Source organism: Oncorhynchus keta, chromosome 34, assembly GCF_023373465.1.
Source record: "Oncorhynchus keta strain PuntledgeMale-10-30-2019 chromosome 34, Oket_V2, whole genome shotgun sequence".
NCBI classification, from domain to species: domain Eukaryota; kingdom Metazoa; phylum Chordata; class Actinopteri; order Salmoniformes; family Salmonidae; genus Oncorhynchus; species Oncorhynchus keta.
The window spans coordinates 74994985-75021451 of NC_068454.1; the positions used below are offsets into that span (position 1 = coordinate 74994985).

General features: G+C 52.0%; 1 protein-coding gene across 1 annotated transcript in view; it reads right to left on the minus strand.

Annotated features, from left to right (window-relative positions):
* LOC118380755 (ETS domain-containing transcription factor ERF-like) overlaps positions 1-26467 on the minus strand; it is a 138433-nt gene that overhangs the window by 42613 nt on the left and 69353 nt on the right. Inside the window, exon 2 of the mRNA XM_052494824.1 lies at positions 394-628. Within this exon, the coding sequence (XP_052350784.1) occupies positions 394-628 (235 nt within the window). The remainder of the gene's footprint in view (positions 1-393; positions 629-26467) is intronic.

Sequence of the window (26467 nt, forward strand, 5' to 3'; positions counted from 1 at the left end):
AGGCCTACAGTATAAAGTGTATTGGGAGATAGGGTCAGGGTCAGTGCCAATACGATAGGCCTACAGTATACAGTGTATTGGGAGATAGGGTCAGGGTCAGTGCCAATACGATAGGCCTACAGTATACAGTGTATAGGGTCAGGGTCAGTGCCAATACGATAGGCCTACAGTATACAGTGCTTTAGGGGCTAGAGCTGGTGTCATAGTCATAACAGTCAGCTTATGTCAAGCAGACGTGCACAACGTAACAATAAACCTATATCTGGGGCCGAAGCCCGAGCTTGGAGAGGAATTGGGGCCTGGATCACTGCCATAAGACAGCCATGTGCATTAGGATCCGTGTGTAAACAGCACATGGAGCAGGACACGCTTGGTGTTATTGAGTTTCCTTACCGGAGTGCCCTGCTCAGCTTGTCGTAGTTCATCTGGGGTTTGCACTTGCGGGCCCCCCATAACCGGGCCACCTCGTCAGGGTCCTTGATGACAAACTCTCCATAGTCCCCCTGCCAGGCGATGACATCATGGTACTCCTCCTTCCTCAGCAGCTCCAGAATGAAGTGCCACAGCTGGATCTGTCGCGAGCCGGGGCTCGACTCAGGTTTGTAGGCCCAGTCTGGAAAGGCAAACCCTGGGGAGGAGAGGGGGGAGACCAGGGAGAAGGGAGTTAGCCTGGAGGTCCGTGGAGCACAGACATTTTTTATTTTTTACCTTTATTTAACTAGGCAAGTCAGTTAAGAACAAATTCTTATTTTCAATGACGGCCAGAACGACAGATTTGTACCTTGTCAGCTCGGGGATTCGAACTTGCAACCTTTTGGTTACTAGTCCAACGCTCTAACCACTATGGTACCCTGCCGCCCCATACTGATGGACTGAGATGAGGACACAGAGGACAGCACGTTCAGAAAGGCTATGCTCTCAGTCTAAATGTTCACTTATTTCTGTGAGTTTAGGCAGCACACAGTAGGCAGCACATAAAAACCCAACATTTGGGCCAATAGCTAAGTCACAGAAATACTGTTTAGTTGCAGGGCAAGACATGAATATTCATTCCAACTCCAACGGGGGGAGAGGAGTTGCCTCTAGCCCTGTCAGGCGTTCTCAGGTGAAGAGTGTTCTAGAAGGCGTGTTGTGGAAGAGGAAAGAGGATTAGTGAGGCCTACTTGTGTTCGGTCTTTTAGTTCTTGGTCTGTAGCTTAGGGATGTATTTGGGATCCATCTGTACATCAGTCTGGTTCTGTTTCTACTGTTATTAAGGCGTACACAGTGCTGCACATCATCGAGTGTGGCTGCTTGTCACTCACACCTGCCTGACCTGGCCTCTTCTCTGCCCTCCTCTTCTTTCCTCTCCTCCACTCTACTTTGTGTTGTATCTGACTCATGGTAGACTGGGTGTAGAAACCACAACAGTCCTGTCACCATCACTGCTAGAGCGTCCACCCAACCACAACAGTCCTGTCACCATCACTGCTAGGGCGTCCACCCAACCACAACAGTCCTGTCACCGTCACTGCTAGAGCGTCCACCCAACCACAACAGTCCTGTCACCATCACTGCTAGAGCGTCCACCCAACCACAACAGTCCTGTCACCGTCACTGCTAGAGCGTCCACCCAACCACAACAGTCCTGTCACCATCACTGCTAGGGCGTCCACCCAACCACAACAGTCCTGTCACCATCACTGCTAGAGCGTCCACCCAACCACAACAGTCCTGTCACCATCACTGCTAGAGCGTCCACCCAACCACAACAGTCCTGTCACCGTCACTGCTAGAGCGTCCACCCAACCACAACAGTCCTGTCACCATCACTGCTAGGGCGTCCACCCAACCACAACAGTCCTGTCACCATCACTGCTAGAGCGTCCACCCAACCACAACAGTCCTGTCACCATCACTGCTAGAGCGTCCACCCAACCACAACAGTCCTGTCACCATCACTGCTAGAGCGTCCACCCAACCACAACAGTCCTGTCACCATCACTGCTAGAGCGTCCACCCAACCACAACAGTCCTGTCACCATCACTGCTAGGGCGTCCACCCAACCACAACAGTCCTGAGCCGGAAACACTCACTGATCTCCCTACCGTGATACTACTCTAATAGTGAACACACACACGACCACAACACTGGTTCTCTTTCTATATGTCTGTGGAATACTATTCATAATGAAAACCTCTCCATCTCTTTTCCCTGTTTCTGTCACTCTTTCCTACTGGCAGAGGAAACAACACGACCTTGTCCTCCCTCCCCCAAATGTACAACGGAAACTCAAAGTGTGAAAGGCGGAAACAGGCGGTGGGTGTGGGCACATGTTCATGAGTGTTTGTTTGTCTGCCTGCTCAACTGACCTTGATGTAAATGTGTATTCAAGATTGAGAATAAGCCAGTATGTGAGTGAATGAGTGTGTATACACACGAGGCTTGAATGACGAGTTGAATGCACTTGAGAGGCTATTTCCTCACGTGGTCATGAAGATGTGACAAATCTGAGCCAGACTGGGTGTTAGCGTCACCGGAGTGTTTCAAATCAAATCACATTTTATTTGTCACATACACATGGTTAGCAGATGTTAATGGGAGTGTTGCGAAATGCTTGTGCTTCTAGTTCTGGCAATGCAGTAATAACCAAACTATCAATTCCACAACTACTACCTAAAACACACAAGTGTAAAGGGATAAAGAATATGTAAATAAAGATATATGAATGAGTGATGGTACAGAACGGCATAGGCAAGATGCAGTAGATGATATAGAGTACATTATATACATATGAGATGAGTAATGTAGGGTATGTAAACATTATATTAAGTGGCATTGTTTAAAGTGGCTAGTGATACATTTTTTACATCAATTTCCATTATTAAAGTGGCTGGAGTTGAGTCAGAATGTTAGCAGCAGCCACTCAATGGCTGTAGATAGTTTAAATTAGAGGGAAACGCTGATCACCTACTGTTCAGTATGACGAACATCCTCTCTACATAACCATTACTCTGCCAGAGAATAACAGGAGTCCATAGTTCCGTGATAAAAATCAGGCCTAGTCAATGCCGACCAATCCCATTCATCAGGGTTTGAGGCCTCAAACTTTCTCCTGACTCACATGGCAGGATCTAAACATATATTGACCACATTTGAAATATGAAAACATCAGACAAATCAACATTTCAGGGTGAACTATCCCTTTAAGGTCTAGCGACATCATGTGTGTGTATGACATCACAACAGCAGAAAAGCCACTACTAGTACAGATGAGCCCTGAAAAGCATCAAAATAACAAAATGTAGCTAGATGTTGGGGGTGCTTTCTACATGATGGACAGATTGATAGATAAACTTAGCAAAAAAAGACATGTCCTCTCACTGTCAAACTCGTTTATTTTCAGCAAACTTAACGTGTAAATATTTGTATGAACATAAGATTCAACAACGGACGAACTGAACACGTTCCACAGACATGTGACTAACAGAAATGGAATCACGTGTCCCTGAACAAAGGGGGGATAAAAATCAAAAGTAACAGTCAGTATCTGGTGTGGCCACCAGCTGCATTAAGTACTGCAGTGCATCTACTCATGGACTGCACCAGATTTTCCAGTTCTTGCTGTGAGATGTTACTCCACTCTTCCACCAAGGCACCTGCAAGTTCCCAGACATTTCTATGAGGAATGGCCCTAGCCCTCACCATTTGATCCTATAGGTCCCAGACGTGCTCAATGGGATTGAGATCCAGGCTCTTCGCTGGCCACGGCAGAACACTGACATTGCTGTCTTGCAGGAAATCACACACATAACGAGCAGTATGGCCGGTGGCATTGTCATGCTGGGGGGTCATGTCAGGATGAGCCTGCAGGAAGGGTACCACATGAGGGAGGAGGATGTCTTCCCTGTAACGCACAGCGTTGAGATTGCCTGCAATGACAACAGGCTCAGTCCGATGATGCTGTGACACACCGCCCCAGACCATGATGGACCCTCCACCTCCAAATCGATCCCGCTCCAGAGTACAGAGCTTGGTGTAAGGCTCATTCCTTCCACGATAAACTTGAATCCGACCTTCCCCCCCGGTGAGAAAAAAACGCAACTCGTCAGTGAAGAGCACTTTTTGCCAGTCCGGTCTGGTCCAGTGATGGTGGGTTTCTGCCCATAGGCGACGTTGTTGCCAGTGATGTCTGGTGAGGACCTGCCTTACAACAGGCCTACAAGGCCTCAGTCCAGCCTCTCTCAACCTATTGCGGACAGTCTGAGCACTGATGGAGGGATTGTGCATTCCTGGTGTAACTCGGGCCGTTGTTGTTGCCATCCTGTACCTGTCCCGCAGGTGATGTCCGGATGTACCGATCCTTTGCAGGTGTTGTTACATGTGGTCTGCCACTGCGAGGACGATCAGCTGTCCATTCTGTCTCCCTGTAGTGCTGTCTTAGGCGTCTCACAGTACGGACATTGCAATTTATTGCCCTGGGCACATCTGCAGTCCTCATGCCTCCTTGCAGCATGCCTAAGGCACGTCCACGCAGATGAGCAGGGACCCTGGGCATCTTTCTTCAGCTGTTTTTAAGTCAGTAGAAAGGCCTCTTTCGTGTCCTAAGTTTTCATAACTGTGACCTTAATTGCCTACCATCTGTAAACTGTTCGAGTCTTAATGACCGTCCCACAGGTGCTATGTGGGCTTAAATAGGTCTGCCTTGGTGAACCAGATTGACTAACTGTATAAGGGCAGTTTGGGGAGTTCTCAATTATTGACAGATGTATTTTTTATATATATTTGTTGCCGAAACACAACTTTGATAAGATGACATTGACACAGGCAACACACACACACACACACACACACACACACACACACACACACACACACACACACACACACACACACACACACACACACACACACACACACACACACACATCGCGTGTCAGGTCAACGGGTGAAATGGATCCCTGGTAAAGTGGATAGACAAACTCTGCCTACCAACATCTGAACAACGACTACAAAACCAACCATCATCATCATCATCACACGTACAGATATGGAGACAGTATACCGTGTGTAAATAACAGGGTAAATACACCCCCCCTCACAGCCAGCAAAACATGGGATGAAAGCACAAGTGTGAGTAGTAATAGTGTGTACTAATGAGTGTGATCTTGGTAGGAAACAATGTCTCAGCAACCAGAGCCCAGTAGTGTGTTGTGATACGGGACAGACATGTCTTCTCTACAGGGATTCTGAGAAAAATAGAGCCACAACAGGTGTCTTTTCATCACACACCAAGGCTGTGTCCTATATGTTACACCCAGAGGCCAAACCTGTCCTGAGTCACCGTGGATCAGTTATCACAAGAGGCTGCTCATACTAACACAAGAAACAGAGACCACGACAAACACACAAACACAGCGCCACTAACACTGAAGCCATGACATGTCCACAGGTCTGTTGTGTGTGTGTGTGTGTGTGTGTGTGTGTGTGTGTGTGTGTGTGTGTCAGAATGCATCAATGCCATGCTGGAGAAAAGCAGTATGGGACCTCACCCCCCCAAACTTAACCTCTTTGACCTCTACTCCTCCTGCTCCCCCCCATCCATCTCTGGTGCTCTCTTTCCCTCCTCAGGGAGACACCAGATAGCCATTACAGCACAGAGAGGAGAGGAGCCACACACACCATCAATAATGCAGCAGCTAGGCTGTGTGTGGAGGGTGAGGGGGAGGGCTAATCTCTGCCCTGGGACACTAGAGCTCGGGGTGTGGAGAGGTGTTAGTAAGTGAGAATATATAGGGGGGGGTAAGTAGCTACAACTTTTGGTTGGGGGATGGAGGGAGTCCCAGTGGGGGCTGAAAGAGAAGGAGGGAAGAGGAGACAGGGTGAGTCCTAGGACAAGGAGAGAGAAAGGGGGAGGAGGGAGAGTGGGAAACAAGAGTGGGAAGAGAGAGAGACAATGGTTGAAGAGGGGGTTGGGGAAAGAGGGGGTGTAAAGAGGGGGATGAGATCATAGCTCGTCTGGTAGTCTGTTGTCATCCAGGTCACATTGCTTACCCCCCTCCCTTGTTCTCCCTCTCTATCTCTGCGGATGCCCGTCTTCCTCTGTGTGATCTCTTTGGCGGGCCTTTTCTAGACTTCTAACGCTGGAGTTATTTCAACTATGTAGAGGGACCAACTACAATGACCTCCAAACAGCACAGAGAGAGAGAGACTGGGGGAGAAAGGGAGAGGAAAAAGTGATTGATAGCGAGAAGGAGAGTAAGGTGGCCATATCTACAGCTGGTTTTCTGTGAGGGACAGAGTGAACACAGTGTGTGTGTGTGTGTGTGTGTGTGTGTGTGTGTGTGTGTGTGTGTGTGTGTGTGTGTGTGTGTGACACTAGAAGCATATGAGGCCTTGAATCTGATTCTGAACTCCAATTGCTGACACACATGTACACAGTATCATCTCCTACCCTCCTCCTGAGTGGCACAGTGGTCTAAGGCACTGCATCTCAGTGCGAGAGGCATCACTACAGATCATGGTTCGATCCCGGGCTCTATCACAACCGTCCGTGATCAGGAGTCCCATAGGGCAGCGCGGAATTGGCCCGGCGTGGTCCAGGTTAGGGGAGGGTTTGGCCAGGGTAGGCCGTCATTGTAAATAAGAATTTGTTCTTGCCTAGTAAAATAAAGGTTCAATCAATCAATCAATAACCCCCCGTGAGCAGTGGTACCTGGGTACCATTGGCACAGTGACTGACTGACACACGGCCTCTAGCTAGAAACAGGGGGGTTAAAGGAGGGTGGAGAGGGAAAGGGGGAAAGGGGGTGTAAGACAGAGAGGGAAGCTGGGAAAGGGTCGGGGATGAGTTACAGAAGAGAGAGGTTTACTGTTCATATTTCACTAAGTGTTTATTATTCATTTCACTTGCTTTGGCAATGTAAACATATGTTTCCCATGCCAATAAAGTCCATTAAATTGAGAGGCAAGATGTGTGACTTGTTGCCACAAGGGAAGTGAAGAACAAATACCATTGGAATTACAACCCATATGTATTTATTTTCCCTTATTACTTTAACTATTTGCACATCGTTACAACACTGTATATAGACATATGACATTTGAAATGTCTCAACTTGTAACTTTGTGAGTGTAATGTTTACTGTTAATTTTTTATTGTTTACTTCACATTTGTTTATTATCTACTTCACTTGCTTTGGCAACGTTAACATACGTTTCCCATACCAATAAAGCCCTTTGAATTGAAAGCGAGAGCGAGAGAACCAAGTCTACCTGACAAACTACGGAGGGAATGTAACTAGTCAGAAATATATAGATAGGTGAAAGTAGTGAATAAGAAATGTGAATAAAGCTGTGTCCCTGGGACAAAGTGAGAGGAGACGGAGCTGAGTCGAGGCAGGAGCCTATACCCAGTTAGGGTCGTGTAGCTGTCATTGTTCAACTACTAGGACATTCAGTACAGTGAGAAAGACAGAGTGAGAGAGAGAGACGTGGAGGTGGGGGAGCACTGGTGGCCTTGGAGGGACAAAAATAGACCCATACATACACTGGGGTTATTGTTCCACAGAGAGAGAACGAGAGAGCATGAGGGGGAAGGAGATAGAGAGAGAAGTCAAGAAGTGATGTGAGAGGGGGAGGAGGAGCGTGAAACAGGAGACAAATCCTACAGGAGTCTGGTGTCCTGTACTAACAACATTATACATCCAGTAACACAACCATACAACTCAGTGGACAGTTTATTAGGTACACCCATCTAGTACTGGGCCACTGTAGCCATGAAAGGAGGCACCTGGTCAGCAACAATGTTCAGATACACTGTAGCGTTCAAACATTGATTCATTGGCATGAAGGATCTAACATGTGTCAGGAAAACTGTCCCGACACCATTAAACCAGCAGCAGCCTGTACCGTTGACACCAGGCAGGATGGGGCCATGGACTCATGTCCCGACACCATTAAACCAGCAGCAGCCTGTACCGTTGACACCAGGCAGGATGGGGCCATGGACTCATGTCCCGACACCATTAAACCAGCAGCCTGTACCGTTGACACCAGGCAGGATGGGGCCATGCTGCTTACGCCAAATCCTAACTCTGCCATCAACATGACGCAACAGGAACCAGGATTCATCGGACTCGGACCAGGCAATGTTTTTCTGCTCCTCAATTGTCCAGTGTTGTTGATCACGTGTCCACTGGAACAGCAGCTTCTTGTTTTTAGCTGATAGGAGTGGATCCCGGTGTGGTCGTCTGCTGTAAAAGCCCATCTGTGACAAGGATCAATGGGATGTGCATTCAGAGATGCCGTTCTGCACACCACTGTTGTACTGCTCTGTTATTTGCCTGTTTGTGACCCGCCTGTCAGCTTGTATGATTCTTGCCCTTTTCCTTTGATGTCTCATCAACAAGCTGTTTTCACCCACAGAACTGCCACTGACTGGATGTTTTTTGTTTGTAGCACCATTCTGGGTAAACCCTAGACAGTGTTGTGGGTGAAAAGCCCAGGAGGCCAGCCAATTCTGAGATACTGGAACCGGAGCGCCTGGCAACGACAATCATACCACACTCAGTTGCTTAGGTCACTGGTTTTGCCCATTCTAACGGAATGCCTCAATGTCTGCCTGCTTTATATAGCAGACCACGTGGCTCACTGTCTATAGGAGCGAACCATTTCGTGAACGGGGTGGTGTACCTAATAAACTGACCACTGTATATTCCCATTTTACACCCACATGCACACTTCAGCCTATAGCGACACCCTAACACACCCTGTTACTAGAGCCCAGAGTTGGACCCTGTTACTAGAGCCCAGAGTTGGACCCTGTTACTAGAGCCCAGAGTTGGACCCTGTTACTAGAGCCCAGAGTTGGACCCTGTTACTAGAGCCCAGAGTTGGACCCTGTTACTAGAGCCCAGAGTTGGACCCTGTTACTAGAGCCCAGAGTTGGACCCTGTTACTAGAGCCCAGAGTTGGACCCTGTTACTAGAGCCCAGAGTTGGACCCTGTTACTAGAGCCCAGAGTTGGACCCTGTTATTAGAGCCCAGAGTTGGACCCTGTTACTAGAGCCCAGAGTTGGACCCTGTCACTAGAGCCCAGATTTGGAACCTGTTACTAGAGCCTGGACTTCTTCCTGCACAGGTCAGGATCATGTTTAATGCCAACTTGCCTACATAAGGAACTAAATGATCATGAGAGAATTGCGGCATCAGTTGATGTGATGGTTTCTTGGAGACCAGGCTGCAGGGGAACGGACTCTGACGACCCCAGTGGCACCCAATCATATGGGCAGAATCTTTAACCGGAGTTACTCTCTCAACACACACACCCACCACCCCATTGTCCCAGTGGGGTTTGGGGCAGCAGAATAATATTGTGTCAGTAAAGCTGGATCTCTGAGGTGCTGCCGGGTATATTTATTACCTTCACCAGAGTAACACTACGCTCCCAAGACATTCCCCTCACACCTCACACACACACACACACACACATACATACATACACCCACCCACCCACCCACACTCAAGCACATACACACACCAGCCTCCTTAGGGACAGACCTCAAGCGCCTCTCTCTTTCTCTCCCTCCCGCCATTTCACATATTGGTGTTAATGTACTCCTGTAGCTCTGGGCAGACATGAACCTGTCAATTGACTTTTCACCGCTCTCCTCCTCTCTTCCCAACATGTTGTACTGGGTTGTGTGTGTGTGTGTGTGTGTGTGTGTGTGTGTGTGTGTGTGTGTGTGTGTGTGTGTGTGTGTGTGTGTGTGTGTGTGTGTGTGTGTGTGTGTGTGTGTGTATATATACACACACACACATATATATACACTGCTCAAAAAAATAAAGGGAACACTTAAACAACACAATGTAACTCCAAGTCAATCACATTTCTGTGAAATCAAACTGTCCACTTAGGAAGCAACACTGATTGACAATAAATTTCACATGCTGTTGTGCAAATGGAATAGACAACAGGTGGAAATTATAGGCAATTAGCAAGACACCCGCAATAAAGGAGTGGTTCTGCAGGTGATAACCACAGACAACTTCTCAGTTCCTATGCTTCCTGGCTGATGTTTTGGTCACTTTTGAATGCTGGCGGTGCTTTCACTCTAGTGGTAGCATGAGACAGAGTCTACAACCCACACAAATGGCTCAGGTAGTGCTGCTCATCCAGGATGGCACATCAATGCGAGCTGTGGCAAGAAGGTTTGCTGTGTCTGTCAGCGTAGTGTCCAGAGCATGGAGGCGCTACCAGGAGACAGGCCAGTACATCAGGAGACGTGGAGGAGGCCGTAGGAGGGCAACAACCCAGCAGCAGGACCGCTACCTCCGCCTTTGTGCAAGGAGGAGCAGGAGGGGCACTACCAGAGCCCTGCAAAATGACCTCCAGCAGGCCACAAATGTGCATGTGTCTGCTCAAACGGTCAGAAACAGACTCCATGAGGGTGGTATGAGGGCCCGACGTCCACAGGTGGGGGTTGTGCTTACAGCCCAACACCGTGCAGGACGTTTGGCATTTGCCAGAGAACACCAAGATTGGCAAATTCACCACTGGCGCCCTGTGCTCTTCACAGATAAAAACAGTTTCATACTGAGCATGTGACAGAGTCTGGAGACGCCATGGAGAACGTTCTGCTGCCTGCAACATCCTCCAGCATGACCGGTTTGGCGGTGGGTCAGTCATGGTGTGGGGTGGCATTTCTTTGGGGGGCCGCACAGCCCTCCATGTGCTCGCTAGAGGTAGCCTGACTGCCATTAGGTACCGAGATGAGATCCTCAGACCCCTGTGAGACCATATGCTGGTGCGGTTGGCCCTGGGTTCCTCCGAATGCAAGACAATGCTAGACCTCATGTGGCTGGAGTGTGTCAGTAGTTCCTACAAGAGGAAGGCATTGATGCTATGGACTGGCCCGCCCGTTCCCCAGACCTGAATCCAATTGAGCAAATCTGGGACATCATGTCTCGCTCCATCCACCAACGCCACGTTACACCACAGACTGTCCAGGAGTTGGCAGATGCTTTAGTCCAGTTCTGGGAGGAGATCCCTCAGGAGACCATCCGCCACCTCATCAGGAGCATGCCCAGGCGTTGTAGGGAGGTCACACAGGCACGTAGAGGCCACACACACTACTGAGCCTCATTTTGACTTGTTTTAAGGACATTACATCAAAGTTGGATCAGCCTGTAGTGTGGTTTTCCACTTTCATTTTGAGTGTGACTCCAAATCCAGACCTCCATGGGTTGATAAATTTGATTTCCATTGATAATTTTTGTGTGATTTTGTTGTCAGCACATTCAACTATGTAAAGAAAAAAGTATTTAATAAGAATATTTAATTCATTCAGATCTACGATGTGTTATTTTAGTGTTCCCTTTCTTTTTTTGAGCAGTATATATATATATAACTACGTAAGTGCAAGATACTGTGTTAGTGACTGTGTGACCCCATTGGGCTCCCGAGTGGCGAAGCGGTCTAAGGCACTGTATGTTCGGGGTAGGCTGTCATTGTAAATAATCATTTGTTCTTAACTGACTTGCCTAGTTAAATAAAAAAATAAAAAGTGGGGGTGAGGGGCTTGTGTGGATTGAGAATGTGTGGAATATGTATGTCAGTGGCTAGGTTTCCATCCAATTTGCAAAAGATTTATGTGAATATTCTAAAAATCTGCATAAAACAATCTGCTAATTTCCCACCATAGATGTATTTCCATCAAACAGACATATTGAGGATAAAAGGCTGTGTGTGATGATGTACTGCATATAAAATAACTATTGTGGTTAAATTCACATTTAACCAAATTAATTATACATGTGAAATGGGTTTCCATTGCATTTTCAACTCGAGTGATGGTTTTGTCAACTGTGTTATAGAGCAAATGTGTCCACTCTGGTCTTGGCATGTACTCTAGCCAACAGCTGGCAGACACAGTGAGGGTGGGCTTCCTATATTATGACATTATTTTGGATAATAGTGATATGAGTTTAATTTGTAAAATGGCAGCCAAGCATCGATCATCATTCACCAGAATAAGCATCAAGCTCATCACCGTGGACTTTCACCACCCTGTGAAGTTCAGCAGAACTTATTTCATCTGTAGACTAATAACCTGCCTGCTTCCCAAGTTGTGGTGGGAGGACCACACAACATATCAAGTTGACTTCCATATGATGGTTATTATATCAATATTTGTGCATAAAGGCGTTTCTACATCATTTCACTGACACAAGAAGATCCCACCATGTCCAACCAAACAATTGTCATTTATAAAATTGTACCGGCATTTCCTGTTTCCATCAGCCCAGACGTGACTCATTCATGCATCAGGTAATTCATCCGCATAAAATGGTTGGATGGAAACCTGGTTTGTGTTGTGTGTGTGTGTGTGTGTGTGTGTGTGTGTGTGGTCAGCGAGACATTGGTGTCTGTACTAACCATGCTGTTGCCAAGGTGATGCTAGAACTATCTGTCCATCAGGAGTGTGCGTGTATACTGACTGGTAGCAAGTGGGTTAAGGATGTGTGTGTGTGAGGTTTCCTGGAATGTGTCACCAGTGCGGGACAGGAAGAGAGCAACTGTTCTAAACCACAACAACAGATCTGTTTCCTCTCTCTCTGTGTGTGTGTGTGTGTGTGTGTGTGTGTGTGTGTGTGTGTGTGTGTGTGTGTGTGTGTGTGTGTGTGTGTGTGTGTGTGTGTGTGTGTGTGTGTGTGTGTGTGTGTTTATGAATGCTCCCTCAAATAGACATCCAGTGAAAAGAGAACACTTTGTAAAGTTGGCTACCAGGTCAGATCCACCAGACCTGTAGAACTGAGATGGTCAACATGTCTGAAAGCCTGTAGGACGTAGACGAGGAAGATGTGTTAAGACCAAGGAGATGGTCCTGTATGACAGAGAGAAGCTGATGCAATGCCACTGCAGGGAAATGACAAGGACGCTGGAGAAATGGCAGAGCAGAGCTCAACAAGTGTGCTGCTCTGACGACCAGCAGGCAGGCAGGCAGGCAGACATGGCAGGTAGACAGACACGGCAGACAGACAGGCAGGCAGGCAGGCAGGCAGACACGGCAGGTAGGCAGACACGGCAGGTAGACAGACACGGCAGGTAGACAGACACGGCAGGCAGGCAGACACGGCAGGCAGGCACGCAGGTAGACAGACACGGCCGACATGGCAGGTAGACAGACAGGCCAACACGGCAGACAGACCGACACGGCAGACAGACCGACACGGCAGGTAGACCGACACGGCAGGTAGACCGACACGGCAGACAGGCAGACACGGCAGGTAGACAGACACGGCAGGCAGGCAGGTAGACAGACACGGCAGACAGGCAGGTAGACAGACACGGCAGGCAGGCAGGTAGACAGACACGGCAGGCAGGCAGGTAGACAGACACGGCAGGCAGGCAGGTAGACAGACACGGCAGACAGGCAGGTAGACAGACACGGCAGGTAGACAGACACGGCAGGTAGACAGACACGGCAGGTAGACAGACACGGCAGACAGGCAGGTAGACAGACACGGCAGGCAGGCAGGTAGACAGACACGGCAGGCAGGCAGGTAGACAGACACGGCAGACAGGCAGGTAGACAGACACGGCAGGTAGACAGACACGGCAGGCAGGCAGACACGGCAGGTAGACAGACACGGCAGGCAGACAGACACGGCAGGTAGACAGACACGGCAGGCAGACAGACACGGCAGGTAGACAGACACGGCAGGCAGACAGACACGGCAGGTAGACAGACACGGCAGGTAGACAGACACGGCAGGTAGACAGACACGGCAGGTAGACAGACACGGCAGGCAGGCAGGTAGACAGGCTCGGCAGACAGGCAGGTAGACAGGCAGGGCAGACAGGCAGGTAGACAGGCCGACACGGCAGACAGGCCGACACGGCAGGTAGACCGACACGGCAGACAGACCGACACGGCAGGTAGACCGACACGGCAGGTAGACCGACACGGCAGACAGACCGACACGGCAGGTAGACCGACACGGCAGGTAGACCGACACGGCAGGTAGACCGACACGGCAGGTAGACCGACACGGCAGGTAGACCGACACGGCAGGTAGACAGACACGGCAGGTAGGCAGACACGGCAGGTAGACAGACACGGCAGGTAGACAGACACGGCAGGTAGACAGACACGGCAGGCAGGCAGGTAGACAGACACGGCAGACAGGCAGGTAGACAGGCCGACAGGCCGACACGGCAGACAGGCCGACACGGCAGACAGGCCGACACGCCGACACGGCAGGTAGACCGACACGGCAGGTAGACCGACACGGCAGGTAGACCGACACGGCAGGTAGACCGACACGGCAGGTAGACCGACACGGCAGGTAGACCGACACGGCAGGTAGACCGACACGGCAGGTAGACAGACACGGCAGGTAGACAGACACGGCAGGTAGACAGACACGGCAGGTAGACCGACACGGCAGGTAGACCGACACGGCAGGTAGACAGACACGGCAGGTAGACACGGCAGGTAGACAGACATGGCAGGTAGACAGACATGGCAGGTAGACAGACATGGCAGGTAGACAGACATGGCAGGTAGACACGGCAGGTAGACAGACACAGCAGGTAGACAGACATGGCAGGTAGACACGGCAGGTAGACAGACACGGCAGGTAGACCGACACGGCAGGTAGACACGGCAGGTAGACAGACATGGCAGGTAGACAGACACGGCAGGTAGACAGACACGGCAGGTAGACAGACACGGCAGGTAGACAGACACGGCAGGTAGACAGACACGGCAGGTAGACAGACACGGCAGGTAGACAGACATGGCAGGTAGACAGACATGGCAGGTAGACAGACATGGCAGGTAGACAGACATGGCAGGTAGACACGGCAGGTAGACAGACATGGCAGGTAGACAGACATGGCAGGTAGACACGGCAGGTAGACAGACATGGCAGGTAGACAGACATGGCAGGTAGACAGACATGGCAGGTAGACACGGCAGGTAGACACGGCAGGTAGACAGACATGGCAGGTAGACAGACATGGCAGGTAGACCGACACGGCAGGTAGACACGGCAGGTAGACACGGCAGGTAGACAGACATGGCAGGTAGACAGACATGGCAGGTAGACAGACATGGCAGGTAGACAGACATGGCAGGTAGACAGACATGGCAGGTAGACAGACACGGCAGGTAGACAGACACAGCAGGTAGACAGACATGGCAGGTAGACACGGCAGGTAGACAGACATGGCAGGTAGACAGACACGGCAGGTAGACAGACATGGCAGGTAGACACGGCAGGTAGACAGACATGGCAGGTAGACAGACATGGCAGGTAGACAGACATGGCAGGTAGACATGGCAGGTAGACACGGCAGGTAGACAGACATGGCAGGTAGACAGACATGGCAGGTAGACACGGCAGGTAGACAGACATGGCAGGTAGACAGACATGGCAGGTAGACAGACATGGCAGGTAGACACGGCAGGTAGACACGGCAGGTAGACAGACATGGCAGGTAGACCGACACGGCAGGTAGACACGGCAGGTAGACATGGCAGGTAGACAGACATGGCAGGTAGACAGACATGGCAGGTAGACAGACATGGCAGGTAGACAGACATGGCAGGTAGACAGACATGGCAGGTAGACAGACATGGCAGGTAGACAGACACGGCAGGTAGACAGACACGGCAGGTAGACAGACATGGCAGGTAGACACGGCAGGTAGACAGACATGGCAGGTAGACAGACACGGCAGGTAGACAGACACGGCAGGTAGACAGACACGGCAGGTAGACAGACACGGCAGGTAGACAGACACGGCAGGTAGACAGACACGGCAGGTAGACAGACACGGCAGGTAGACAGACACGGCAGGTAGACACGGCAGGTAGACAGACATGGCAGGTAGACAGACATGGCAGGTAGACACGGCAGGTAGACAGACATGGCAGGTAGACAGACATGGCAGGTAGACAGACATGGCAGGTAGACACGGCAGGTAGACAGACATGGCAGGTAGACAGACATGGCAGGTAGACAGACATGGCAGGTAGACACGGCAGGTAGACAGACATGGCAGGTAGACAGACATGGCAGGTAGACACGGCAGGTAGACAGACATGGCAGGTAGACACGGCAGGTAGAGAGGTACAGTCAGGAAAGTCAAACAAGCATGACAGTGAAACACAGAGAACAGACCTAATGACAAGAAGTTACACAAAACTAGAAAAACAAGTTCACAATAACAGTTACTGGGCAGGATGTGTGTGTGTGTATGTATGTATATGCGTCATCGCTGACTCAGTGTGTGTGTGTAATTCAGCCTTCCCAACTCAAACACTTCTCTCTCTCTCCCTCCAATCCCTTCCTTTTCTCTCCTTCTCTCCCTCCCTCCCCCTCTGTCTCTCTCTCTCTCTCCTGGACACTGTCTCCTAGCAACCAGACACTTCAGGCCTAAAAATATCCACCAGAAACAAACAGAACAAAAAAATAAAACATACATGACAATTAATCCTTTCAAACACAGAGCAGCAAAGACTCAAATAGAACAGGTAAGAGAAAGGAGGATGAGGAGGGAGAGAGAGAGGGAGCCAGCAACAGGTAGTCGTGAGGCGACAGAGTTCTTTGCTGAATGACAGAAGAATCTCGCTCCTCTCACTTCCAAGACCCACACTCTGCCTCGCTGTGTGTGAGTGCGTGCGCGCGCGTGTGCGTGTGCGTGTGTGTGTGTGTGTGTGTGTGTGTGTGTGTGTGTGAGAGAAGCCCACTCTACCTGGCAGTGGAAGAACAGAACCTTTCCATAGTCCAACACAAGGCAGTAACTAGGGGTGGTGAAGACAAACAGGCCAAGCTGCACTGAGACACAGTGAACCACAATACACGGTTCCACAAAGGCTGTACCACCTCTCCTCTCAGAAGAACTCAATGACTCCAATCACACCTCCTATCCAGTGGCCGGCACGTTCCCGCTCACTCCTCCTATCCAGTGGCTGGCACGTTCCCGCTCACTCCTCCTATCCAGTGGCCGGCACGTTCCCGCTCACTCCTCCTATCCAGTGGCTGGCACGTTCCCGCTCACTCCTCCTATCCAGTGGCCGGCGCGTTCCCGCTCACTCCTCCTATCCAGTGGCCGGCGCGTTCCCGCTCACTCCTCCTATCCAGTGGCCTGCGCGTTCCCGCTCACTCCTCCTATCCAGTGGCCGGCGCGTTCCCGCTCACTCCTCCTATCCAGTGGCCGGCGCGTTCCCGCTCACTCCTCCTATCCAGTGGCCGGCGCGTTCCCGCTCACTCCTCCTATCCAGTGGCCGGCGCGTTCCCGCTCACTCCTCCTATCCAGTGGCCGGCGCGTTCCCGCTCACTCCTCCTATCCAGTGGCCGGCGCGTTCCCGCTCACTCCTCCTATCCAGTGGCCGGCGCGTTCCCGCTCACTCCTCCTATCCAGTGGCCGGCGCGTTCCCGCTCACTCCTCCTATCCAGTGGCCGGCGCGTTCCCGCTCACTCCTCCTATCCAGTGGCCGGCGCGTTCCCGCTCACTCCTCCTATCCAGTGGCCGGCACGTTCCCGCTCACTCCTCCTATCCAGTGGCCGGCACGTTCCCGCTCACTCCTCCTATCCAGTGGCCGGCACGTTCCCGCTCACTCCTCCTATCCAGTGGCCGGCACGTTCCCGCTCACTCCTCCTATCCAGTGGCCGGCACGTTCCCGCTCACTCCTCCTATCCAGTGGCCGGCACGTTCCCGCTCACTCCTCCTATCCAGTGGCCGCCATAACCCCTCCACTGTCCTCCCCGCCACAACCCCTCCACTGTCCTCCCCATCCACAACCCCTCCACTGTCCTCCCCATCCACAACCCCTCCACTGTCCTCCCCATCCACAACCCCTCCACTGTCCTCCCCATCCACAACACCTCCACTGTCCTCCCCATCCACAACACCTCCACTGTCCTCCCCATCCACAACCCCTCCACTGTCCTCCCCGCCACAACCGCTCCACTGTCCTCCCAGCCACAACCCCTCCACTGTCCTCCCAGCCACAACCCCTCCACTGTCCTCCCAGCCACAACCCCTCCACTGTCCTCCCCGCCACAACCCCTCCACTGTCCTCCCCGCCACAACCCCTCCACTGTCCTCCCCGCCACAACCCCTCCACTGTCCACCCAGCCACAACCCCTCCACTGTCCTCCCAGCCACAGCCCCTCCACTGTCCTCCCCATCCACAACACCTCCTCTGTCCTCCCCATCCACAACCCCTCCACTGTCCTCCCCATCCACAACCCCTCCACTGTCCTCCCCCCATCCACAACCCCTCCACTGTCCTCCCCGCCACAACCGCTCCACTGTCCTCCCAGCCACAACCGCTCCACTGTCCTCCCCACCCACAACCCCTCCACTGTCCTCCCAGCCACAACCCCTCCACTGTCCTCCCAGCCACAACCCCTCCACTGTCCTCCCAGCCACAACCCCTCCACTGTCCTCCCAGCCACAACCCCTCCACTGTCCTCCCAGCCACAACCCCTCCCCCTCCACTGTCCTCCCAGCCACAACCCCTCCACTGTCCTCCCAGCCACAACCCCTCCACTGTCCTCCCAGCCACAACCGCTCCACTGTCCTCCCCGCCACAACCGCTCCACTGTCCTCCCCGCCACAACCGCTCCACTGTCCTCCCAGCCACAACCGCTCCACTGTCCTCCCAGCCACAACCCCTCCACTGTCCTCCCAGCCACAACCGCTCCACTGTCCTCCCAGCCACAACCCCTCCACTGTCCTCCCAGCCACAACCCCTCCACTGTCCTCCCAGCCACAACCCCTCCACTGTCCTCCCAGCCACAACCGCTCCACTGTCCTCCCAGCCACAACCCCTCCACTGTCCTCCCAGCCACAACCCCTCCACTGTCCTCCCAGCCACAACCCCTCCACTGTCCTCCCAGCCACAACCCCTCCACTGTCCTCCCAGCCACAACCCCTCCACTGTCCTCCCAGCCACAACCCCTCCACTGTCCTCCCGCCACAACCGCTCCACTGTCCTCCCCGCCACAACCCCTCCACTGTCCTCCCAGCCACAACCGCTCCACTGTCCTCCCAGCCACAACCGCTCCACTGTCCTCCCAGCCACAACCCCTCCACTGTCCTCCCAGCCACAACCCCTCCACTGTCCTCCCAGCCACAACCCCTCCACTGTCCTCCCAGCCACAACCCCTCCACTGTCCTCCCAGCCACAACCCCTCCACTGTCCTCCCAGCCACAACCCCTCCACTGTCCTCCCAGCCACAACCGCTCCACTGTCCTCCCAGCCACAACCCTCCACTGTCCTCCCAGCCACAACCGCTCCACTGTCCTCCCAGCCACAACCGCTCCACTGTCCTCCCAGCCACAACCGCTCCACTGTCCTCCCAGCCACAACCCCTCCACTGTCCTCCCAGCCACAACCCCTCCACTGTCCTCCCAGCCACAACCCTCCACTGTCCTCCCAGCCACAACCCCTCCACTGTCCTCCCAGCCACAACCCCTCCACTGTCCTCCCAGCCACAACCGCTCCACTGTCCTCCCAGCCACAACCCCTCCACTGTCCTCCCAGCCACAACCCCTCCACTGTCCTCCCAACCACAACCCCTCCACTGTCCTCCCAGCCACAACCGCTCCACTGTCCTCCCATCCACAACCCCTCCACTGTCCTCCCAGCCACAACCCCTCCACTGTCCTCCCAGCCACAACCCCTCCACTGTCCTCCCAGCCACAACCCCTCCACTGTCCTCCCAGCCACAACCGCTCCACTGTCCTCCCAGCCACAACCCCTCCACTGTCCTCCCAGCCACAACCGCTCCACTGTCCTCCCAGCCACAACCCCTCCACTGTCCTCCCAGCCACAACCCTCCACTGTCCTCCCAGCCACAACCCCTCCACTGTCCTCCCAGCCACAACCCCTCCACTGTCCTCCCAGCCACAACCCCTCCACTGTCCTCCCCGCCACAACCCCTCCACTGTCCTCCCAGCCACAATCCCTCCACTGTCCTCCCAGCCACAACCGCTCCACTGTCCTCCCAGCCACAACCCCTCCACTGTCCTCCCAGCCACAACCGCTCCACTGTCCTCCCAGCCACAACCGCTCCACTGTCCTCCCAGCCACAACCCCTCCACTGTCCTCCCAGCCACAACCCCTCCACTGTCCTCCCAGCCACAACCGCTCCACTGTCCTCCCCACTAAATTACCCAATTACAAAGTAATAAAACGATGCAACTCTTCAGTTGATTGTTTAAGGTGATATGATACTCTGTCATTAACAGTCTCAGTATGGTGAGGCTGGTCTGTACTGTACTGGGGAATCCACTGCATGCGCCTCTCACTCACCTGTTTACACTATACAGGACAGGACTTCTCTGTTCTCATTACACACAGGTGCTCACAGAGACAGACACACAAAACATCCCTGGTGCCAACAAGAGGCTGAGTGTATTATGTCGGGCCCAAAAACATCAGAGATGCGGAGAACGTGGACGGAATCACGGAATCCAAACATTAAAACAGAATTCAACGATATTAAAAAATGTATTGATTGAACTGTATTGACTAGCATACAGAATGCCTCAGTGATTCGTATTGTCCTGCAACGTTCTGAAGAGGCAACAATAATTCCCCCTGTCTGTATGTGCGGTACATCTTCCACTGTGTTGCTGCTAGCGATGATGCTAATGAAAAGTCTTCTGGTAGATAGAAAGGCTTTCCAAAAAACCTTCTCAATGAAATGTTAACTAGAAAGTAGCCTGTGCTTCCCTGGCAGAGAGATATCAGGATTATGTGTGTCAATCTAGTGGGTATTTGTTTTGTAAACACTACCATCACGTAAACTCTACCAACAACATCCTCTTGCTAACTGCACAATGGAATTAAAAGGTAATTACACCCAGAAATGTACATTTCAACAACAACAAAATCCACAGCCCTCAAAAGTGATCTCCTGATGTGGTTTAAGTAGTGTTGTTGACTTTAGAGTGAAAAGCTGAAAAAAGATGGAAAACAGAAACCTGGAAAAACTAAACTGAGAAAATGTGATTTGGGGAAAAACTAAACAATTCAAGCCAAAAGTATAACTGATTTTATAGAGTCCCAATTATGACATTGCTGAGGTGGATGAAGACCTTTCCATAGTCCCTCTCCCCTACTGCTGCCTGCTGTCAGACTACTGCTGCCAGACTACTGCTGCCTGCTGTCAGACTACTGCTGCCAGACTACTGCTGCCTGCTGTCAGACTACTGCTGCCTGCTGTCAGACTACTGCTGCCAGACTACTGCTGCCTGCCTGTCAGACTACTGCTGCCAGACTACTGCTGCCTGCTGTCAGACTACTGCTGCCTGCTGTCAGACTACTGCTGCCTGCTGTCAGACTGCTGCTGCCAGACTACTGCTGCCTGCTGTCAGACTACTGCTGCCTGCTGCCAGACTACTGCTGCCAGACTACTGCTGCCTGCTGCCAGACTACTGCTGCCTTGCTGTCAGACTACTGCTGCCTGCTGTCAGACTACTGCTGCCTGCTTTCAGACTACTGCTGCCTGCTGTCAGACTGCTGCTGCCAGACTACTGCTGCCTGCTGTCAGACTACTGCTGCCTGCTGTCAGACTACTGCTGCCTGCTGCCAGACTACTGCTGCCAGACTACTGCTGCCTGCTGCCAGACTACTGCTGCCTTGCTGTCAGACTACTGCTGCCTGCTGTCAGACTACTGCTGCCTGCTTTCAGACTACTGCTGCCTGCTGTCAGACTGCTGCTGCCAGACTACTGCTGCCTGCTGTCAGACTACTGCTGCCTGCTGTCAGACTACTGCTGCCTGCTGTCAGACTACTGCTGCCTGCTGTCAGACTACTCCTTCTCATCATTATTAATTTACAACTAGTCCTAATCTTAATCCAGGCCTTTTCAACAACAGCAGGACAGGTTAGCATCACATGCTACTCAGACGCTGTTCCTCTATTCCAACTTTGTTTGTGCCCCCGACGGCTTGACTGCGTCAGCATGGTGTGTGAGGTCCCAAAAATACACCCTTACTTCACCGAGACCTTCAACCTATTCCTTCCCCATTCCTTTCTGCTTCTCCATCAATCCTTCTTTCCCTCCCTCTTTTCCTGACATTTTTTTATTGGGGATAATTTTAGATGAAGGAAAAAGCTCTGTCCACATCTGCTAACAATTCCTGTAAGAGAGATGTAGTGGGCGAGAGAGGGAAGAGAGGGAGGATAAAGGGTAAGCAAAGAAAGGGTTAACAAAGAGAGGGAAAGAAAGATATGGAATAGGTATATAGGAAAAGAAAAGACAAAGACACTACACACACACCATCATGGCATTGGCAGCAGCATGTCACAGTGGGCTGTGAGGGGGACATGGAGGGCAGTGTGTGTGTATCCCATCGTAAACAGAGAACGAGGACACGCACAGTGTCACCGCCTGTCACCACTTTCTCTACCCTCTGTTCTCTGCGATCCCTCTCTCCCACCATCTCCCCCATTCTTTCTTTTCTTGCTGTCCCTCTGTCCATTCCTCGCCCATCTCTCTCAAAGCTGATGAAGTAGCTTTGATCTTTCTTACGTAACATTCGCCTCACATTCACAGACGCCGCCGGTGGCATTGTGTGTGTATGTATCTGTGTGGACGTGTGTTTGATCGGCAGGACAATTCACACTTGACTGAACGTGATTCTGTGTGTGTCTTTGTGTTATTCTCCTCTGACTGTAGCTAGAGCGTTGTCTTGGCTAGTGTCCCTCACATGTATGTGCGGTCTGTCTGAGAGTGATACATTAGCATGTCTCTCTCTCCAGGCAGCCCAGATAATCACTGTTTATCCTTCAGTATGACTGGGCTACCATGGGGAGTACCATGCGCCTGCTCCACACACACACACACACACACACACACACACACACACACACACACACACACACACACACACACACACACACACACACACACACACACACACACACACACACACACACACACACACACACACACGAGGGGGGAAACTACGCGTCAACTTAGCTACAGTTGGAGGAGATTGTGGGGTTTTGAAGATTAAAAACACTGCTACATAAACATACAGGTCACGGTGGTTGTAAACAGGGCTCTGCTCTAAAGCCCATTAATTGGTGGAGTGATTGAATTAACGAGGCAGAGCGTCCAGTCAGGTTAGAAAGGTTGGCTTGTCCTGCTCTCCTCCTCTCCCTTGTTCCTTCTGTCTGTCTCACGGGGGAGATTAGTCCTCAGCTGGAGCAAATAAATCTGGCAGTTATACAGAAGAGGCAGAGAGAGAGAGACAGAGAGAGAGAAGAGAGACAGAGAGAGAGCAGAGAGGCAGAGAAGAGGAGCAGAGAGAGAGAGCAGAGAGACAGAGAGAGGCAGAGAGGCAGAGAGAGAGAGAGGCAGAGAGAGCAGAGAGACAGAGAGAGAGAGAGGCAGAGAGAGAGAGAGGCAGAGAGAGAGAGAGAGGAGAGACAGAGAGAGGCAGACAGAGAGAGAGAGGCAGAGAGAGAGAGACAGAGAGGCAGAGAGAGACAGAGAGAGAGACAGAGAGACAGAGAGACAGAGGGAGAGGCAGAGAGAGAGAGAGAGAGAGGAGAGAGAGGCAGAGAGAGAGAGAGCGGCAGAGAGAGAGAGAGAGGCAGAGAGAGAGAGAGAGACAGAGAGAGAGAGAGACAGAGAGAGAGAGAGGCAGAGAGAGAGAGGAGAGCAGAGAGAGAGAGAGTGGCAGAGAGAGAGAGAGACAGAGAGAGAGAGGCAGAGAGAGAGAGAGAGGCAGAGAGGCAGAGAGGCAGAGAGAAGACAGAGGCAGAGAGAGAAAGAGAGGCAGAGAGAGAGAGGAGGCAGAGAGAGAAAGAGAGGCAGCAGAAAGAGAGAGAGAGAGAAAGAGAGGCAGAGAGAGAAAGAGAGGCAGAGAGAGAAAGAGAGCAGAGAGGGAGAGAGAGGCAGAGAGAGAGAGAGAGAGGCAGAGAGAGGCAGAGAGAGAAGAGAGGCAGAGAGAGAGAGAGACAGAGAGAGAGAAAGAGAGAGAGACAGAAGAGAGAGGCAGAGAGAGAGAGGCAGAGAGGAGAGAGAGAGGCAGAGAGGCAGAGAGGCAGAGAGAGAAAGAGAGGCAGAGAGAGCAAAGAGAGCAGAGAGAGAAAGAGAGGCAGGCAGAAAGAGAGGCAGAGAGAGAAAGAGAGGCAGAGAGAGGCGAGAGGCAGAGAGAGAAAGAGAGGCAGAGAGAGAAAGAGAGGCAGAGAGAGAAAGAGAGGCAGAGAGAGAAAGAGAGGCAGAGAAGAGAGAGCAGAGAGAGAGAGAGGCAGAGAGAGAGAGAGAGAGAGACAGAGAGAGAGGCAGAGAGAGAGAGAGAGCAGAGAGAGAGAGAGAGGCAGAGAGAGAGAGAGAGAGAGAGAGGCAGAGAGAGAGAGAGAGGCAGAGAGAGAGCAGAGAGAGAGCAGAGAGAGAGAGAGAGCAGAGAGAGGCAGAGAGAGCAGAGAGAGAGCAGAGAGAGAGCAGAGAGAGAGAGAGCAGAGAGAGAGAGAGAGAGCAGAGAGAGAGAGAGAGAGAGCAGAGAGAGAGAGAGAGAGAGGCAGAGAGAGAGAGGCAGAGAGAGAGGCAGAGAGAGAGGCAGAGAGAGAAGAGCAGAGAGAGAGAGAGAGAGGCAGAGAGAGAGAGAGAGAGAGGCAGAGAGAGAGAGGCAGAGAGAGAGGCAGAGAGAGAGAGAGAGAGAGAGAGAGAGGCAGAGAGAGAGAGAGAGAGAAGAGAGAGAGAGAGAGAGAGAGAGAGAGAAGGCAGAGAGAGAGAGAGAGGCAGAGAGAGAGAGGCAGAGAGAGAGAGAGAGAGAGAGAGAGAGAGAGAGAGAGGCAGAGAGAGAGAGCAGAGAGAGAGAGAGCAGAGAGAGAGAGCAGAGAAGAGAGAGGCAGAGAGAGAGAAGAGGCAGAGAGAGAGAGAGAGGCAGAGAGAGAGAGGCAGAGAGAGAGAGAGAGGCAGAGAGAGAGAGCAGAGAGAGAAGAGAGAGAGAGAGAGAGAGAGAGAGAGAGGAGAGAGCAGAGAGAGAGGCAGAGAGAGAGAGAGAGAGCAGAGAGAGAGAGAGAGGCAGAGAGAGAGAGAAGCAGAGAGAGAGAGAGGCAGAGAGAGAGAGGCAGAGAGAGAGAGAGAGAGAGAGAGAGAGAGGAGAGAGAGAGAGAGAGAGAGAGAGAGAGAGAGAGGCAGAGAGAGGAGAGAGAGGCAGAGAGAGAGAGAGAGCAGAGAGAGAGAGAGAGAGGCAGAGAGAGAGAGAGAGAGAGAGGCAGAGAGAGAAGAGAGGGAGCAGAGAGAGAGCAGAGAGAGAGAGAGCAGAGAGAGAGAGCAGAGAGAGAGAGGCAGAGAGAGAGAGAGAGACAGAGAGACAGAGAGAGAGAGGCAGAGAGAGAGAGAGAGAGAGCAGAGAGAGAGGCAGAGAGAGAGAGAGAGAGAGAGAGAGAGAGAGGCAGAGAGAGAGAGAGGCAGAGAGAGCAGAGAGAGAGAGAAGAGAGAGCAGAGAGAGAGAGAGAGAGCAGAGAGAAGAGAGAGGCAGAGAGAGAGAGAGAGAGAGAGAGAGAGAGAGGCAGAGAGAGAGAGAGAAGCAGAGAGAGAGAGAGAGAGAGAGAGAGAGAGAGGCAGAGAGGGAGCAGAGAGAGAGAGAGAGAGAGAGAGAGAGAGAGAGAGAGAGAGAGAGGCAGAGAGAGGAGAGCAGAGAGAGAGAAAGAGAGAGAGAGAGAGAGCAGAGAGAGAGAGAGAGAGAGAGAGAGAGAGGCAGAGAGAGAGCAGAGAGAGAGTAGAGAGAGAGAGAGAAGAGAGAGGCAGAGAGAGAGAGAGAGAGAGAGAGAGAGAGAGGCAGAGAGAGAGAGAGAGGCAGAGAGAGGAAGAGAGAGAGAGAGAGGGCAGAGAGAGAGAGAGAGCAGAGAGAGAAGAGAAGCAGAGAGAGAGAGAGAGGCAGAGAGAGAGAGAGAGGCAGAGAGAGAAGAGAGGAAGAGCAGAGAGAGAGAGCAGAGAGAGAGAGAGAGGCAGAGAGAGAGAGATGGCAGAGAGAGAAAGCAGAGAGAGAGAGAGACAGAGAGAGAGAGCAGAGAGAGAGGCAGAAGAGAGAGAGAAGCAGAGAGAGAGAGAGAGGCAGAGAGAGAGAGAAGCAGAGAGAGCAGAGAGAGGCAGAGAGAGAGAGGAGAGAGAGAGAAGAGAGAAGAGAGGCAGATGAGAGAGAGAGAGAGAGAGAGGCAGAGCAGAGAAGAGAGAGAGAGAGGCAGAGAGAGAGGCAGAGAGAGAGAGCAGAGAGAGAGAAGAGAAGAGAGTAGAGAGAGAGCAGAGAGAGAGAGGCAGAGAGAGAGAGCAGAGAGATGAGAGAGAGAGAGAGAGGCAGAGAGAGAGAGAGAGGCAGAGAGAGAGAGAAGCAGAGAGAGAGAGAGGCAGAGAGAGAGAGAGAGCGAGAGAGAGAGAGAGAGAGAGACAGAGAGAGAGAGGCAGAGAGAGAGAGAGAGGCAGAGAGAGAGAGGCAGA